The sequence below is a fragment of the Callospermophilus lateralis genome, chromosome 2, assembly GCF_048772815.1.
Source record: "Callospermophilus lateralis isolate mCalLat2 chromosome 2, mCalLat2.hap1, whole genome shotgun sequence".
NCBI classification, from domain to species: Eukaryota; Metazoa; Chordata; class Mammalia; order Rodentia; family Sciuridae; genus Callospermophilus; species Callospermophilus lateralis.
Genome location: NC_135306.1, coordinates 200,108,495 through 200,127,092, shown reverse-complemented (window position 1 = coordinate 200,127,092; position 18,598 = coordinate 200,108,495). Strand labels below are relative to the sequence as shown.

Here is an 18,598-nt window from a genome sequence, read left to right as displayed (position 1 = left end):
GACTCCTTGTCCCGTTATGGCTACCGACACTTTGGGAAAGCAAAGCAAGCGACATCATTACCTCGCATTTTACTTGTTCAAAGTCCCAAAGATCGAGTTTCCCTCTCTCCGGTCCAGGCCCAGGATAAGGTTTCCCCCGCCTGGGCCGTCACCCTGGTCCGGGGCCTCACTCCAGCGCCCGGGTCCGCTGAAGAGGCAGATCCCGGCCGAGGGCGGCCTCAGCGCCAGGTCCCCAGATGCCGCTGCGTGGCCATCAAGAGGTAGCCCGGAGTCCAGCCCTGAGCCGGTCCTCAGGCTCCTCTGGTGGCTAGGGTATCCAACGGCACTGGCGCTGTCCTCGTGCGCCTGCGCGAACACTTGGGTACGGGCGGGGCGGAGGGAGTACGCGTGCGCAGACCCACTAGGGGCCCGGTGCCGCGTGATCGGTCCACCTGCCAACCTTTGCTGGGAATCTCCAGCAATGGCTGCTCCAAGGTACTGCTTCTTGGTGTCACTTCTTGGTGTCTCCGCGGCAAAGTGGCCAGGTCGTTGATGAAAAGTCAGCCCTTCGTCCATTCTGTCCTCAAAAATTTTGATCACAAATGTACTTTATGAGATGTAAAACGGGGAAAAGGCAAATCACTTAGTTTATGTTTCACCTCCCATTCAGGCAAACATGAGTAACAAAAGAAATAGCATTCAGAGTTCTTCCGTTTTTCCCATGCCCCACCCCCACTCCATACCTAATTTAAAAAAAGAAATAGCAAGAGGCCAGAATAATTTTTTTTACCAACCTACTGGGGAAGGGGCTGGGTACATTTTAGCTCATCTACAAAGTGTCAGTTTTCTATTTGATGTAGGCAGTAGTTAAAACAATGTTTATGAAGATAAGTAGAAGCCACAGCTAGAAGGGAAGAGAGTCAGATCCTCAGATCTGGAAGGGTGGATTAGGAAGTTGGAGTGGGGTTGGGGTTCAAGCAAACAATGTACTCTACTGAGTACAGATTTTTTTTTTTTTTTTAGTTGTAGTTGGACACAATACCTTTATTTTATTTATTTATATGTGGTGCTGAGGATTGAACCCAGGGCCCCACACATGCTAGGCCAGCACTCTACCACGGAGCCACAACCCCAGCCCCAGTGAGTACAGATCTTGTTAAGCAATTACAGGTGACTTAATGAAGTGATCTGGAGATCAGACATTCTGTAGGCTACTAAATACCTTGAACTTTGATTTGTGTTCCTGGAAATTTTAAATTGACATTTTGACTTGCAATGTAAATATTCAGTGAAAGCTAGAGAGTCAAACATTCAGAAAGAAATATTTTCTCTTATAAAGAAATTTTCTAAGTATCTCCAACATCCGTAGTAGCTAGATCTACCAAAAGAAATGAGTAGTATTTAAAGCTGCCAAGATATTTTGTGAGCTTTTTTATAGTCTGAAAAGTCAACTCAAAAGTGGATTTTTTTTTTTTTTTGTACAGTTAACTTCCTTATATTGGGACTCCAAAGTCCTTTCAAATTAAAGGAAAACAAAAACAACAACAACAACAAAAAAAAAAAAAAAAAAAAAAAACGCCCAGGCACTTTATAGTCTTTACATTTTAAACTGTTCAGTGTATCATTGCAGTTATTAACTTTATTCTTAAGTAACATTACACTTTGTTTTCTATATTTTTATTGTTTATTTGTGAGCAGAGAAGTTTAGGGTGATATTAGCCATTCTGTGTGCTGTAGAAAGAACAACCACCTTGAATGCCTGGTCAAGATTAATCCAAGATTATGGATAATATTAGAATTTGTAGTGGAAACAGCCAATTCTAATGGGATAACCCTTTGTAGTAACTGGCCACTACCACTGGTATCTTTTTCTTTCAGTTAAGGTTCAGTGTCTGGAAATTAACATGGATTTGATCATTTTCTTTACAGAGGCCAAAATGTGGATTCCATATGAGCACAGACAGGAATAAAATAGTGAAGTCAAACTGCAACAAGCACAGTTCCTTAGTACTTCTTCATTCCTCTGATAAAGCCAACTCTGATTTTTCTCTATACCTATAAACTGGATTGGAAAAATTTAGAATTCCCTTCTTTTTAACTTTTTTTTTTCATTTGGTTTTTCTATGGTGTCTATCCCTTAGTAATGATGAAGCAACCAGTCAGTTTGGCATCCAGTATGACTCACTTTTTATTCTTTTTTTATTTTCTGTAATCCTCCATGTGGATCATGTTTTTGATTTGAATGGATTTTCTTTGAATTGGTTCCCAGAATATAAGAGACAGTAAGAGGAAATGTACTGAAAATACCATGCCTTTTATAATGTTGTTAAAAACCATTGTTGGAGATGATTAAGGCAATACTGTAATCAGCATTGACTTTGCGCTTGATAAATACCATGTCCCAATCCCTCTGAGGAATTTCATTTTATTTATGTGTAAAAAAAGATACTTCCTTCATGTAAGCACCAGTGTGTTCTAGTAAGAAAAATGGAAATTAATCTGTGTAGAATAGGGTTATTGTAGAAATGCAATTGTTAAAATGTATGTGTATACATGTGTGTACAGAGTATAATGTATGTGTGTATATGTATACATATCAAGACATATATGCATATTCAGTGATTTTAGTTTTCATATAGTTACCATTATCACTTGAACACTGTTCTTAATAAAATGCTACTTAATAGTTTAAAAATATTTTCCTCTTTTTTAAATTTACTATCTTGAGGCAACATTTGAGTGCCTTAAATTGTTTATTTCCACTTGACAACATATCTGCTGTTGAAAAAGTCAAAAGGTCTAGGGATGATTCCCAACTCCTGTTCTGGCTGCATACACTCCACTGTACAACTCTGACTTCATTTTCTCAATTGTAAAGTGATGTCTAAGGACCCTGCACCTCACTCCCTACCATCCAAACTCAAGGTAAGTTTGGTCAGCATCTGCTCTTTGGTCAGTGGAAAGTTGTGAATAATTGATTATTAGAGGAGTGTGACAAACGCAAAACATACCTTTGGAAAGAGAGTGTTCATAAATGTTGTACTGGCCAAGCATGAATCAAAGATATGTGTGTACCTGAGATATATTTATGATTTCCAGAAGAAATCTCTTGAACTCATGCACTCTATACTGAATTATTCACCTTCACTAAAGTCTTAAAATTTAGAATTGGAAGACACCCTAGAATTCTGATAATAATTCATACTTTTCTGAGGCAGGAAGAGACTAAATACAGGATACTTGAATTTTGAATGAATGTGAGTACATGTGTATGTAGCTTAAGTCATAATTTTTGGGTGAAGATTTTGTATTCAAATTCAGCTTTAGTTACTTGTGTGTGGGGAAAAAAGTACATAAACATTTACTCCATTCTGTCTTATATTACTCCAAACAGAAAATATTCAAAGTCTAAATTTTATGTAATAGTCTAATAATGTTTGGTCACCAAACAGTAGTATACTATACTTTTTGGAGAAATTAATGAATAGATAAACACTTTTTAAAAATGTGTCAGAACACAAACAATAGTGGGTACATGACCTCTATGTTGAGCTAGTGTTTCTATTTCAGTCACATTCTCAGGTGTCAGATCATAGATACATTTTCAGGAAATTTACAAGTTTTAAACTTTTAAGTAAAACATTTGATTTTATGTTTTAATAGGAGGTCTAACACTTAAATAATGTAAGCTTCCAGGAAATAGAATCTTTATCTGTTTTTCTTAAGAACATAGAACACTGCCCTGTCCAGAATAGACAACAAATATTTACCAAATAATGCATGAATATTGTTCTTATCTGGATAAAAATCCAGTTGATTCCATTGCTTAACACGAGTCTAATGTTTAAAAATTTTATGCTTATAGTGTTGTTTAAACTGCTAAAGTAGATGATTTTAGTTTTTGCATTCCAAAGAGCCTCAAATAAAAATTTTAGATGCTTGAGCCCAACTCAGCATCTTTTGACTATCTAGTCACAGGAGAAGTTGGCGGGGATCCTTGGCAGAAAGTACTTGACACTCTGGAAGTGCAGTTAGGGGATTCCCAGGAGTGATTCAAAGGTAATGGTAAACTTTAGGAAGCAAGTGTTGAAAGCAGTTATTGTTATATTACTAACCCTTTTACCACCTATCATGGAGTGAGGCAGTTCTTTCCAAACACACTGCAAGTTTACTATAGAGAAATATGCTTTTGTTTGTCTTTGTTTGGAAGCTGAAAAATCTCTGATGACATCTGAGACAGTAGGAAATGCCTGGGACTTAGTCATCAGACTTTTGGGGTTCAAATCCTTGCTGTACTCTTTGACAGCTTCCTGTCAAGTTTTTTAACCTCTCTGTCAAAATTCCCTCATCTGAGAATGAAGCTAATAATAGCATCTACCACACAGGGTTGCTGTATTAAATCTGTTAATGTAGATAAGTGTTTGGGATGTGACTGGCACCTAGAGCAAGCTAAATAGTTGACTATTATAATTACTATTACTTAAACAAATTGAAAAATAGGATATATTTGTTAGAAATTTATCTTAAAAATAATTTTGCTGGGAATAGCCACAGTCCCTAAAGGAAGTGTTCCTTTTATAGTTGTTTGCTTTATGTGCTTGGATATACAACATACCATGCTCCCAGACGTTTGGAAGGGCAACTTAGTTTAGTTTAGTTTCTAGACCCTAAGAACACAATACATGCCTTCCCTTTTGCTGAGCTGCTGGTGATCCAGGCAGGGCTAGAACCTCAAAATGGTGTGACTCTCCCCTGACATAATATATCTGCTTTCTCAGATGCAAAAAGTCTGTTTTCTTCTGCTTCTCCAATGATTTTTATTTCTCGGCCTATTCATTCATTGTATATTTTTTTCCTCATCTGACTTCTTGAATAATTTTAAAACTTCAAAAATTGGTAATGCTTGGCTGTTTTCAAACCATTTTCACCTAATACCTATTTTGTCCTTTATAACAACTCTACAGGATAAAGGCAGATATCTCAATTTATTTTTATCAGTTCATCTGTCCTTTTGTATATATCTCACTTCTATCAAATTTAGATTTCACCTGGCATTATTTTAATAATATTTTAAATGATGTCTTTGGGTTTCTTGTCTCTTTGCTATTTTATTGTCCTCTCTAGAATAATCCTAATGCTAGATCTGGATCTGTGTCTGAGCACCCAAGTTCTGTTGGGGCAGTTTGTTTGAACTCTAAGTTTGTGATCATCCCCTCAAACTTGCCCTCAGTACAGCACAGCAATCCTCCTCTTTCTCTTGCCATTTTAGTCTCCACTTCCATGACCCATTTTGTTGGATATTCTGATTTTATTCATGCTGTCCACTTGGACATGAGCTCACTTCTACTTTGACAGAGATGACAAGAGCCATGATATTGGAAGCTCCTCAGGTACTCACTACCCTCATGCAGACCTGTGGCTTTCTGCAGCAATCACATCTTCCCTTCCTCCTTCTACAGCTTAGGTCATGTCCTCCACTTGTGCTTTTGATGTCTTAAAACTGTCATTTATCCCTTCTCTCTTACCTTAATTGTTCCCACTGGTTTTTGTTTGTTTGTTTGTTTGTTTTAGTACCAAGGGTTGAACCCAGGGGTGCTTAACCACTGAACCACATCCCCAGCCCTTTTTTATTTTTATTTAGACACAGGGCCTCACTGAGTTCCCAAGTGCCTTGCTAAGTTGCTGAGGCTGGCTTTGAACTCTCTATCTTCCTGCCTCAGCCTCCTGAGCTGCTGGGATTACAGGTGTGCGCCACTGTGCCTGTCTCCCACTGGCTTTTAAATGTGTGAATGTTTCTTCTACTTCAGAACCAAAAGGCCAAAATGGAAACAACACCAACAGCACCAACCGCACGTGTCAGCCTTGCCCAGCTGTTGGTCCATTCTGAACAGAAAGGGGAGGCAGGGAGGAGTGAAGAATCTCCAGGCACTTGGACACACTGCAGAGCATCATCAGAAAAGCTCTGCCAGTCTGCTTTGCAGGGTTTTGTCAGAGTGACTATGCAACCAGTATGAGATCAGACAATTAAAAAAAAATAAAGAAGGGATATGGGCTGGGAATGTGGCTCAAGCGGTAGCACGCTCGCCTGGCACGCGTGCGGCCTGGGTTCGATCCTTAGCACCACATACAAACAAAGATGTTGTGTCCGCTGAAAACTAAAAAATAAATATTAAAATTCTCTCTCTCTTTAAAAAAAAAGAAGGGATTATGTTCATCATGGCATTTTATTGCAGAAAAGGTAACATCAACAGGAAAATATCTGGCTTTCAGAGTTGAAGTTTTGTTTTTTCAGTTCTCTGGTCCTTCACCCTTGCCAGTGTGGGGTACTGGTAAGTACAAGACAGTGACGGGGAGATACGGTTGTCATTAGTGATGCACAAATCTCAAATGCAGTCTCTGAAGATTCACAATCATCGTAGACAGTAAAGACCAGCTTCACAAGCAGTTTTTGCAGAGTAGTTTTACCCCCATGATATCGGCCCAGTGCCCCCATTTTCTTTAATATTTAGGGGCATAAGCTGGGTACCCATCATTTCTCGGAGGAGCTGAGGAAGACTCTTGTGTCACGGGTTGTTTGCATACACAGCTGGAATGACCAGGACAGACTAGAAAGAATGAGTATAAACCAAGCAGTGCGGTTAGTACAGCCTATTGGGCCTTCTCCAGCCCCGTCCAACACAGGGACAAAAAGTGCCCTTGTAAGTAAGTCTGTGTCTCTCCAGCACATCTACAGGCTATTTTACAAAGAAGAGACCCCACTCACCCCACTGGTGTTGGTGACCATTTGCTTGGTAAAATGGGCTGTGGCACAAGTTATGCAGAACTCCAAGAGGGAGAAAATCATCAGCATGGCTGAAATTCCTTTCCCAGAAATCTGAAATCACAAATAAATACTAATCAGGAGGGCCTCACATGGGCTTTGACAAGTTATTGCTCATTAAATGCAATATTGCTCATGCTTAACTGAAAATGATTTTCCCATTACCAGCAAGCACTTATTTCAGGAGAATATGGATTTATTTTGATTTTTCTTTTTTTACAATACCAAAAGACTTCTTTTGGCCAGTAGACTGCTTTACTTAGAAATATTAGAAAAGAGATAATTTTTTTCCTTCAATGGTTTCCTCGTTTTTTTTTTTAATAAGAAAGTCATTCACAAAAAGCCAGCAATATAGCAACTAATCCATTATCTCAAATGCTACTATCCTCAAGTGACCAAAGTTAGCACCGGGTGCCTATTATTCTGGCTCTGTATGAACAGGCACAAGGCAAAGAGAAGAATGGATACATGGAGAGACAGCAAGAAAGGAAAAATAGTGAGTAAGAGAGGGAAGGAGAGTCAGAGAGAGGCTCTATGTTTAGTTGAAAAACCTAACACAGATGCCTGGAAACCAAGATGTGGGGTCTGAGTCCTGTGATAGTCACCGTGTACTTTCGACGTTCCTTGGGAGTGGCAATTGGATTAGAAATGGTGGATATAGCTTTCCCGGATTTAAACCACAAGAATGAGGAAGCTCAGTGGTTTTTTTCCCCCCCTATGGTTTATGTGACCCACACCCTCATCAAACCAAGGTACATCTTATGAGGAAGAAGGAAGACATATGAATTCACATCCATTCTTATCATCTGATTGTTTAGTGTCCTAATGAGCTGGATCATGCCTTTACGAAAAATGGATAATGTGTGTCTGTGGGCTTCTACTGACTCACCAACCAGATTGAATTTTCAGTCTTCTTCCCTCCCTCCCTTCCTTCCTTTCTTCCTTCCTTCCTTCCTTCTTTCAATGACGCTATTGGGTTTGGTTCATTTCCTGTCATTTTCTCAACCTTTCATTCTTAAAGTGAACAGATCCATATGGGCCTTGTATTTGTTCAGAGGGAGGGTGGGTGAATTTTCCTTGATTTGTATTTCCACTCTTTGAATCCAATTTGTTTTGCTTGTTGCTGCCTTTGACTTGAAGGCTACAATTGTTTTAGGCACAATTGTTTTTATTTTCCCCTGAATGCCTACCAGGCAGCCGTTTCCGGGAGATAGAGAGCTGGGCCAGTACTAAGACATGAACTTCACTTTCTCTCCTCTGAGACTCTGCTAAATGACTGGTTCCAGTGCCTGCCCCATGGCCAGAGGTGGATTCTACCCCGTGGATTACTGAGTGCTGTAGGAGGGCTTCTCCCATGAATCATTTGCTTTCTTCCTTCTCAGAACTCACGGCTGTCCACCTCAGTCTTTCCAACTCCAGATGGGAGCACATTGGTAAGGCTTCTTTGTATTTCTTGGCTTCTGTTCTTTCTTCACTTTGGCTTCTTGGGGAGTGGATAAGAACCAGGACTAGGAGCTGTGCTTTCTCCACCATCTCAAGTCACATTGGATTTATTTCTGTACATGGATTTCAGGTTTGAAACTGAATTTTCAGTAACATTTTGTTCTTTTCATTTGACATTGTAAAATATGAAATTCATTTTCTTGCTGAAGCCCACCTTATTTACCAAGAGGTCCCCTTATCCATATTTGGATATGGCTTGTACCCCAAGGGTTCACATGCTGGAGGCATGGGCCAATCTTACATGGCAGGCGTAAGCACTGGAAGGTGGTGGGACATGAAGAGGTAGGGCCTAGTGGGAGGTGATTGGCTCAGGACTGCATTTGTGAGGGTGTTAATGCTCATCTCCTGAGTGGATTAGGTCTTCTAGGAGAAGGATAATTTTCGCAAGAGCAAGTTGTTATAGAAGAGTGAGCCTGGCCCTTGGTGTCTGTCTGTCTCTTGTGCATTCTTTCCATGGGATGCATGGGATGCATGCTCCCATGCTGTCTTCCAATAGGCCTTCACCAGAAGCCAATACTGACACCATGCTCTTGGTCTTCCAGAATTAGCAACTAAAGAAACATCTTTTCTTTATAAGGTACCCAACCTCATTTATTCAGTTATAGCAACAGAAAACAGACTAAGATATCACCTTACCTATTCTTGCCTTATATGCCTTTCTCTATACTGCAAAAGACAATAATGCATTCAAAACACAAATATATTGTGTTACTGTGTTGCTGCATTACTTATCTATGGTAACCATTCTGGCCCTCAGACCACCTGTTTCCTCCTAGGGTCAGAGTCCTTGCTTGGTCTGTATAAAGATCATGAATGGATGATTGCATTTGAACACATTCAGAGACATATGCTTCATTTCAAAATGGCTTCACTTTCTGGGCTTTTTTAGTAAAAATTGGATGTCCTTGTCACTGTTATTTTCCTGTCCCTCATTTTAACCTAAAATAAAGAAGCACTCAATAGCTTCACATTCTGGTTGATACAGAATTTCAAATTGTTGGAAAATAATTTTGGGGTATTCTGAGGAGTGGGCCTATCCAAGTCCTTCCCTTGAGTTCCTGGAATTAACAGTGGGATGGACCAGTAATGCTCTTTCTGCTTTAGTCTGTCTGCAGAGGCTTACCTCTCCCATTTTATCATCCCAGCAATGCCATTTCTAGAAATGGGGCTGGAATAGAAGAAGAGATTTCCACTGGTGTTCCTACAGAACAAGGAGATTAAAGACATAGACTCATTCTGTGGGAATAGAAAGCATAAATGTGGAGATTATGGGACACTCACCACTGCCCAGTAGGCCTGAGAAATGAGGCCATTGATGCACAGGTCCACTAACAACAGAATCGCCCCAATTAGGGAAAAGATAGAACTCACAATGTTCATTCCCAGGCTGCTTTTTATCTAATGGAGACAACAGAAAAAATAAATTAGAGGATAAATAAAATTAAACAAAATAATAATCTCAGTTATATAGTTCTTGATCTTTGACATCTGTGGCAATTTTTGAAGTTGAATTGTTTCTTTTTACTGCATTTACGGGTGATTAACACCAAAATCACTCTGCAACCTCATTGTCAGTTCCTTCTAAAAAGCTGTAAAAAAAATGTCAGTGATATATTTTATTTGTATAAAAACCTCATGCTTAATAACAACTTTATTTCCCTTTAAAAAAACAGAAGAACAAATAAACTTTTTTGGTTACTGGGGATTGAACTCAGGGGCATTGGTCACTGAGCCACCTCCCCAGCCCCATTTTGTATTTTATTTAGAGACAGGGTCTCACTGAGTTGCTTAGCTCTTTGCTTTTGCTGAGGCTGGCTTTGAACCCGAAATCCTCCTGCCTCAGCCTCCCAAGCCGCTGGGATTACAGGCGTGCACCATTGCACCCAGCTACAAATAAACTTTAAATGGGCATTGTTCTGTGACAGGTGCTGTGTTAAATTTTTAAAATCATATTGTCACATTGAAATCTTACAGCCATGTCATGAGGTAATACGATGGCATCTGGTTCTGTAGAATGGAAAGTATATACCTCCAAAATTGTTGCTGATAGATTTAAGGATTAAAGAAAGCCTCAACAATTCTCTAGTGACTAGATGATGAACTCCAAGTTTTTAAGGAGAAACCCGTTAGGTTTTTGTGAGTACTGGCACATGGACAGGGTGAAAAACTTGCCCCAGCTTTAACAATAGCATGATGACACATGACATGATAATTGTGAAACCAGTGCTCAGCTGAATTGCTAAGGAGGCACGTGAAAGATGCTTTATTTTATTTCTGGATTACAAAAAGAGTGTTTGATCAGTTTGAGGCTAGCTTCAATTGTATTATAGTGTTTTGGTTTTGTCTAGAGGAACATGAACAATGGATTTTATGTTCCCACTTTCCCATTCTTTCTCTTTGTGCCTAATTACATAATTAAGGTGATCTTGAAACTACCTCTGCTTTAGTTTTTGGTAAGTCAGTTTCCTTCTCCTGGTTTGTAATTCAATCAGGAAATTGGTGTGCTGTGACCAAGGGAATTGAAAGCCCTGCCTCATAGATCTTTTTTATAAGTTTTTCTTATGTTCTGAGCTAGATTACTTTAATCCTGATTTAAAGAATTCTACAATAAAAACCCAATCTCAAGAAAAGCACACACACACACACAAACACACACACACATGCACATACACACATCTGCACACACACATACAACCATAAGGCAGAGTTGAGAACAGGCAAGTGAACATGAGAGACCTTTTTATCGAGGGGAAAATAGGTATTTCCTGGTTCCTGGAGTTTTTTTTTTTTTTTTTTTTTTTTGGGGGGGGGTGGCCTTCTGCTGGTGAAGTTTGACTCAACTGAAGCAAAAAGTCTTTAGGTTAAAACTTAAACCATCCTTATCTTTCCCATTTCCCATCCTTGTGAGTTCAAGAGTCAGGAAGTGGAGCTCTGACATTCCAATTTGCCTAAATTGGCAAATTGCGTGGACCACTCTTCCACATGTTTTGAGAAAATGTACCTGTTCACACTTTCTGAATCTGCCTCCTCAATTTTCCTCTCCACTCATCTTTAAAGGGGTTTAAAAAGTAGAAACATTCCAACTTACCAGGCAGGGGGAAAATTCCTTGAATGTTGTTATAGAGAGTGATCCAGAAATAATGAACTGTAGAAATAGAAAAATTTATTTGTCAAATGGTGGATTCTCTGATTGTGCCTGGGAACTTCTCCTTACGTGGAAGGTTGATCTGTCTATGTTCACCTAATTTTGTTCTCGAAATTGCCTGTTGTTTTTCTCAGTTTTCTTGAGTAACTATGAGTGATATGATTTGATTCTTCCCCACCCCTAAGATTCTTGCACATAAAGAACTCATTTCCCTGAAAGCTTTCCTTATTCAAAGATTCCTGAGATTATTGCCTAATGTTGTTTCCTGAAATGTTGCTTTTTTAAAAAATTATGTTTCCAATTATCTCCTTTTGCCACTCTCCACCCAACACACCCTTTTCTGTCTAAAATGTCATAGGGACCTAAAACTTTGGTTAGATTACTCGAGCTAAGTAAACTTTAAGATTCAAATAAAAAATGGGGAACAATGTTCCCCTTCTTTTTTAAGCCCAGAGATGTTATTTCTCTAAATCCTCCCATCCTCAGATACCTGGATTATTAAAAACTTAATAATATTAATATTACATGTAGGCTGAAGATGCCCAGGTAGGGACAGGTGTCCTAGCCATCTACTCACACAGATTCCACCCCAGAATGGGTATCCACTAAGAAAAGTCAAGGAGCCAAAACCCAAAAATTCTGTAGTAGTGTAGCTCAAAAGGCCCAAAATAATTCCAAAGCCAATGTGCATTGATCCAATCACAACCTGGATTCCCTGAAAGAGAAAATAGGAATTTTACAATTACTATTTCATTTTTAGCCTTTGAGACCTTATGGTCATTGCTGCTCCTGTTCATTTACCCACCACTTTGCCAGGTTCCATAGGCATCACTTGGGCATGTAGGTAAAGCAGGGGTTTGACGTGAACGTTTTGATAGACTCTAGAATAATGGGAGCAAAAGTATCAGTGTAGGGCTGGGGATGTGGCTCAAGCAGTAGCGCGCTCGCCTGGCATGTGTGCGGCCCGGGTTCGAACCTCAGCACCACATACAAACAAAGATGTTGTATCCGCCGATAACTAAAAAATAAATATTAAAAATTCTCTCTCTCTCCCCTCTCTCACTCTCTCTTTAAAAAAAAAAAAGTATCAGTGTAAAGCCTTGCTTGAGGTTTTGGAGGTGGCTTGCAGGGTGGCTGTAGGAGAGTACTTCAGAGAGCGCAACTACTGATGCATCCATTAGCATCTTCTGGAAGCCAAAGACACTCAGAACAAAATAATACCATTACATGTGACTTTAGTGGCTCTCTTTTGCAAATAGAACAGTTCTCTGCTTGGATAATATCAGTTATGAGTAATTAATTTTCTACTTGATAATGTTATAATCACTTTATACTTATTGTTTCTTGTAATCCCACCAACAGCTGAAAGAGACAAGAAATATAAGTAAATTAGGTGTCCAAGGTCAGGCAGTTAGTGAGGGACATACTTGGGAATTTCCTGCAGCAATTTGACTCCAGAGCTCACTTTTGAACTCTTTGGCACTGACCCCTCCCACCCCCGAGGCTCAATGCAGGTCCATCTCTTCCACTAAGCCTTCTTGGTTACACCTGTCAAATTGACTTACTGTCTTTCCTTTCTCAATTTCTATTGCATTTCTCTAATTGCTAAAGATATTGAACATATTTTTTCATACATTTTTTGACCATTCGTATTTCTTCTTCTGTGAAAGGCCTGTTCAGTTCCTTTGCCCATTTAGTGATTGAGTATTTGTTCTGTTGGTGTTTTTTTGAGTTCTTTGAATGACCTGGAGATGAATGCTCACCTGAGCAGGTGGTAAAGATTTTCTCCCACTCTGTAGGCTCTCTGTTCATGTCATTGATTGTTTCCTTTGTTTTGAAGAAGCTTTTTAGTTTGATGCCAGACCTTTTGTTGATTCTTGGTTTTACTTTTTGTGCTCTAGGAGTCTTATTGAGGAAATCTGTTCCTGAGCTGACATAATGGAGAGTTGGGCTTACATTTTCTTCTAGTAGGTGCAGTGTCTCTAGTCTAATGCCTGGGTCCTTGATCCAATTTGAGTTGAGTTTTTTGCAGGGTGGGTGGGTGATAGGGGTTCAATTTCAATATACTACATATGGATTTCCAGTTTTCCCAGCACCATTTGTTGAAGGGGCTATCTTTTCTCTACCTTTATCCAGTATGAGTTGTCTGTATTTATGTGGTTTGTTTCTGTGTCTTCTATTCTGTACCCATTGGTCTACATGTCTGTTTTGGTGCCCATGCCATGCAATTTTTGTTACTATAGCTCTATAGTATAATTTAATGTCTGATATTTTGATGCTTCCTGCTTCAATTTTCTTGCTGAGGATTAATTTGGCTATTCTGGGTCTTTTATTTTTCAAAATGAATTTCATAACTGCTTTTTTTATTTCTATGAAGAGCATCATTGGAATTTTAATAGGAATTGCATTAGATCCGTATAGCCCTTTTGATAGTATGGCATTTTGACAATGTTAATTCTGCCTATCTAAGAACATAGGAAATATTTTCATTTTCTAAGGTCTTCTTCAATTTCTTTAGTGTTCTGTAGTTTTCACTGTAGAGATCTTTCACCTCTTTTGTTAGATGGATTCCTAAGTATTTTAGTTTATTTTTTGAGGTGTGAATGGGATGGTTTCCTGATTTGTCTTTCAGCTGATTCATCATTGGTATATAGGAATGCAATTGATGTGTGGGTGTTGGTTTTATATCCTGCTGCTTTGCTGAATTCATTTATGAGTTCAAGAAGCTTTCTGGTGGAGTTTTTTTTTTGTTTGTTTGTTTGGTTCTAAGTATAGAATCCTATAGTCAGCAAATAGGGATAGTTTGAGCTCTTCTTTTCCTATTCGTATCCCTTTACTTTCTTTTGTCTAATTGCTAAAACTACACTGAGATTCCATCTCACCCCAGTTAGAATGGCAATTATGAAGAATACAAGTAACATTCAATGTTGGCTAGGATGTGAGGGGAAAGGTACACCCATACATTGCTGGTGGGACTGCAAATTGGTGCAACCATTCTGGAAAGCAGTATGGAGATTCCTCAGAAAACTTAAAATGAAACCACTATTTGACCTAGTTATCCCACTTCTTGGCATATACCCGAAGGACTTTAAATCAGCACAGCCACATCATTGTTTATAGCAGTTCAATTCACAATACTTAAGCTATGGAACCAATATAGGTATCCTTCAACAGATTAATGGATAAAGAAAATGTGGCAAGTATACACAATGGAATATTACTCATCCATAAAGAAGAATGAAGTTCTGACATATGCAGTAAATGGATGGAACTGGAGACTATCATGCTAAGTGAAATATGCTAATCTCATAAAACTGAAGACTGAATGTTCCCTCTAATATATGGATGCTAACCCATAACAAGGAGGGTAGGGAGGAAGTATAGAAAGACACTCATTGGACTAGACAAAGGGGAATGAAAGGAAGGGAGGGGAGATGAGACTAAGAAAGACAATAGAATGAATTGGGTGGAGCTTTCCTATGCTCATAGAGGAATACATGATCAATGTAACTCCACATCATGTACAACCACAAGAATGGTAGCTAAATTGGAATGGGTTGCACTCCATGTATGTATGATATGTCAGAATACAACCTACTGTCATGTGAATCTAAAGCAATAAATAAATTCAACTCCCTCAAACATTTTTGTTGCATGTTAAGATATAAACACACCTTTTCACTTGGCTTTCTAGTCATTTATATCTTTTTTTTTTTTTTTTTAATTTCAGCTGTGCAACCATTTTCTTATCAGTCAAGAGACATATATCCAAAGGCAAGGGACACCTCTTGTACTTTTTTGTACCTCTTGTCACACCCTTCTTTGTCCCGAGTAAGCATATACTTCTGAGAAACGGCAATTGCTAGACTGGTGCAAAAGTCAATGGAATACTATGATTCATTTCTTCCCAGTGTGCATGTCTTATCTAACCAGGAAGACTGCAAACAACAGCCACTTCTGTGTTTATGTCTTCAATAAATAGTGCATATAATTAAGTTAAATTAAAATTGGAACGTTTCATAAGCAAAGCTAAGAGATTGATATACTTTTGAATAATGAATTTCTTTGAGATTCTCATAAAAACTATGAACCTTTCAGTCTTGCCCATCTATGTACGCACGGCACACTTTTGCCCATAGCTCAGGGAGCTCATGAGCCTCTTTTAGTGAATGATTCATCTCAGTTGAAGAACTCCGGCATGAGATTTTAATCTTTGATTTCCACAAGTTCTTCTCATCAGTCCAATAGTCTACAAACTTCCCATCTTCATCCTAGTTGTACCACGTACTGATCAGAATCGCCTTAAACTTAACCACCTTTGTGCTTTCAATTCACTTTGCATTTTGGACCACCTAAAGTTCTGAGCTGACTTGTGTGGATGCTGTTCATCCCACCAGCCATGGCCCCTGCATAGTTGTCATGAATGGAGCTGCGAGTGGCACAGATGTGTAATCTTCATGGAGATGTAGCTTCTGCCAAGTGCAGTCACTTTTAAAAAGTACTTTTATTTCACACCTCTTTGGTACCAGGCAGTGGTACTTCATTCCATTCAGTAAAAGCCCAAGCCTCTGCCCTCCAGGTCCCACCAGGTCTGGCCCCTACCATGTTTCTGCCTCTCCTTCTGACCGCTCCCTCCCTTGCATTCTCTTCTACTTTATTGGCCTCCTCCCTGTCCATCAAGTTCATCACACACATTTTCCTCTAAAGACCTTTACACTGGTTTCCCTCTTGCCCTGATATCTGCACGGCTCACCCCTAACTTCTCTTCTGTGCTCAGATATCATGTTCTAGGGAAAGCCCAGGCTGGCCAGCTTGAGATAGCTCCTCCCTCATTTCCTGGTACTTCTGACCCCTTTTGCACTTTATTCTCTGTGTTTCCTTTATCTCTTTCCAGCACACTCCATGCTCCACTTCCTTATTATGTGTGCAGCGGATTCCCCCACTAGGTGGTAGGTTCCGTGAGGATGATAATCCCAACTCCTCTGTGGGGTGCTGGTTTGTCCCAGTGTTCAGCAGGAAAAGGGAATTTCCTCCATCTGGCAGGAGGAGGAGCTGAGGGGCCACCTCCTCAGCTTAGATTGGCTGCTGGAGGGAGACTGAGGCTCATTATTAATTTCTTAAAATGGCTGAGACTTAAACTAGGTAGTAAGATGGCTAGAGGAGTTCTGGCACGCAATGGTGATTTAATTTTATTTATGGACAACTCTAGCTGTAGAGGTTGGAGCTGCACAGCGGGAGATTCCATGCGGTTTGGTGGGATTGTGTTAGGGTCTGAAAGAGGTCTCTGGAATGCTTGGCAAAAAGACTAGCAATTCTACCTAAGCAGGTGGAATCTTCACCTCCAAGTAGGGCATGTTTTCTGAAGTCTATGGAAATAAGACTTCATATGTGGGTGTTCAGTTCAAAGTAACCTTTGTAGAAATAAGGCATCAGTTAAGCCACAGCGTTTTCAAGGGTACTGTGAGGGAGCACTGCAGGTGATACGCCTCCTAATTCTTTCACCCTGAGCTTTCCCCAGACTTCCTGTTAGTAACTCCACTCGTTTTGGGGCAGCTACCACCAGTGAATTCACCTGTATGCAAACACCAGGCTTATAATCATTCCAGAAGTCAGAGTGAGATTGTCTAAAAAGTTTTTTAACAAAGTGAGATCAAGTTAGAAGTAGTGATGCTCCCGTTGTCTCAATATTACCGAGTGCCCCTGCTAGGGAGGGAGGGTCCTCTGTCAACCATTAGATTCTTGCTTGAATCTGAAAAAAAGTGGACTTGGGGTAAAGTCTGTTTGCAGATTGATTATTTTTACCTGAATGGGACATAGTTTCCAGAATACTGTTTAGAGCTCCTTAATAATTGAATGGTAAATCATCTAGAGCTTACAAGTATAAGAACAAACCAACCCTTGCAAATGCAAAAATTAGAATTCTGGTAGCAAATAGACTCACCCCCAGTGTCTTTGATTCTTTGAAGTTTGTTGGTACTGTTCCTGTAGCTGGACTTATTTGTACGTTTCCTTGACCCAGCTGATTGCTAGGAATGATTCCCGGAGATGCAACGAAGTAAGGCTGCCCACCTTGAACTTGGTTTCCTGGGATTACTGGACTCAGATGTTGCTGAGACCCAGGAGCCCCGTAGCTGCTTGATGGGTAAGGATTGGGGGTGGTTTCACGTGCTCCAGGGTACATTGTTACCTGGAATGACATCGTTATGTCCTAAGTATTACAAAATACACATAGGTAATACATTAATGCAGAAAAGAAATTGAAAAACACCTTGTCAAATGTCAATTGTCTATCCAAATGGAAGAGGGCAAGTTATCAGCAGAAAACAAGCAAGGAGGCTCACATAAATGAGATTCTCATTTGACTTTGGAATCTTGTATGTCCTGTGGTTTGGAGGAAGTGAAGAAGAGAGGGATATATTTTGTAGTTTTTTTTCTATTTAGTTGTGCGTGCACCCGTGCACATTCCCTGAGTTCCTTGCTTCTGAAGAATAGCAGGAGGGAAGGGACTGGGGTCCATAGAGTAATGTCCCTTCTCCCCTCTAGAGATGTCCACATCCTAATGTGGGAATCTGGGAATATGTTAGCCTGCTTGGCACAGGAGAATTAAGGTGGCAAATAGAAGTAAGGCTGTTCAGTTGACCATAAAACAGGAAGAATGGGTGGGCCCAGTCTTAAGGACCCTTAAAATTGAGAGAGGCAGAAGAAAATAAAAAAAGACAGAGCAATGATGCAGGTAGGGTCTGCAGGATGTGATAGGCTGACTCTAAAGATGGTGAAGAGATCATGAGACAAGGAAGATGGATCCCTCCAGAAGGTGGATAACAAGGAAGCAGATCGTTCCTGGGAGCCCCCAGAACAAACCTTAGATCTGCAGACGCTTTGCTGATAACCCAGTGACTTACAGAAGGGCCAGATAAAATTTTACATTGTTTTAGGCCACCAACTTTGTGATAATTGTTAGACCAACAATTAGAAAATTGTACAGGGCCAGTTGTATGGTATGCAGCTGTATGGTAAGGGAGGCAGTCTAGGGTTAAAATTATCCATAACTGGAAAAGTAGATGACTCATTTATGGACGCTCATGTTGATTTTCCTTTTCTTTAAGGAAAATATTCTTGAGATTCTTTCTTCATTTCTGTTCTTCAAGAAA

At 39.7% G+C, this 18,598-nt stretch overlaps 2 protein-coding genes across 5 annotated transcripts in view; both read right to left on the bottom strand.

Moving 5' to 3' along the window:
* The window catches only part of Ms4a13 (membrane spanning 4-domains A13), a 55,735-nt gene extending 55,415 nt beyond the window's left edge, over window positions 1–320 (bottom strand). For all 4 annotated transcript variants that reach the window (XM_076847297.2, XM_076847299.2, XM_076847300.2 and 1 more), the window contains exon 1: window positions 62–320. The gene's annotated coding sequence lies outside the window, so the exon portion shown is untranslated. The remainder of the gene's footprint in view (window positions 1–61) is intronic.
* Window positions 321–6,477: 6,157 nt separating this feature from the next.
* On the bottom strand, window positions 6,478–17,646 carry Ms4a12 (membrane spanning 4-domains A12). Its single transcript, XM_076842926.1, is given in 7 exon segments — window positions 6,478–6,545; window positions 6,548–6,584; window positions 6,743–6,853; window positions 9,584–9,700; window positions 11,391–11,447; window positions 12,025–12,162; window positions 17,389–17,646. Coding segments are annotated over 7 exon segments (786 nt in total).
* Between the last annotated feature and the right edge of the window lie 952 nt (window positions 17,647–18,598).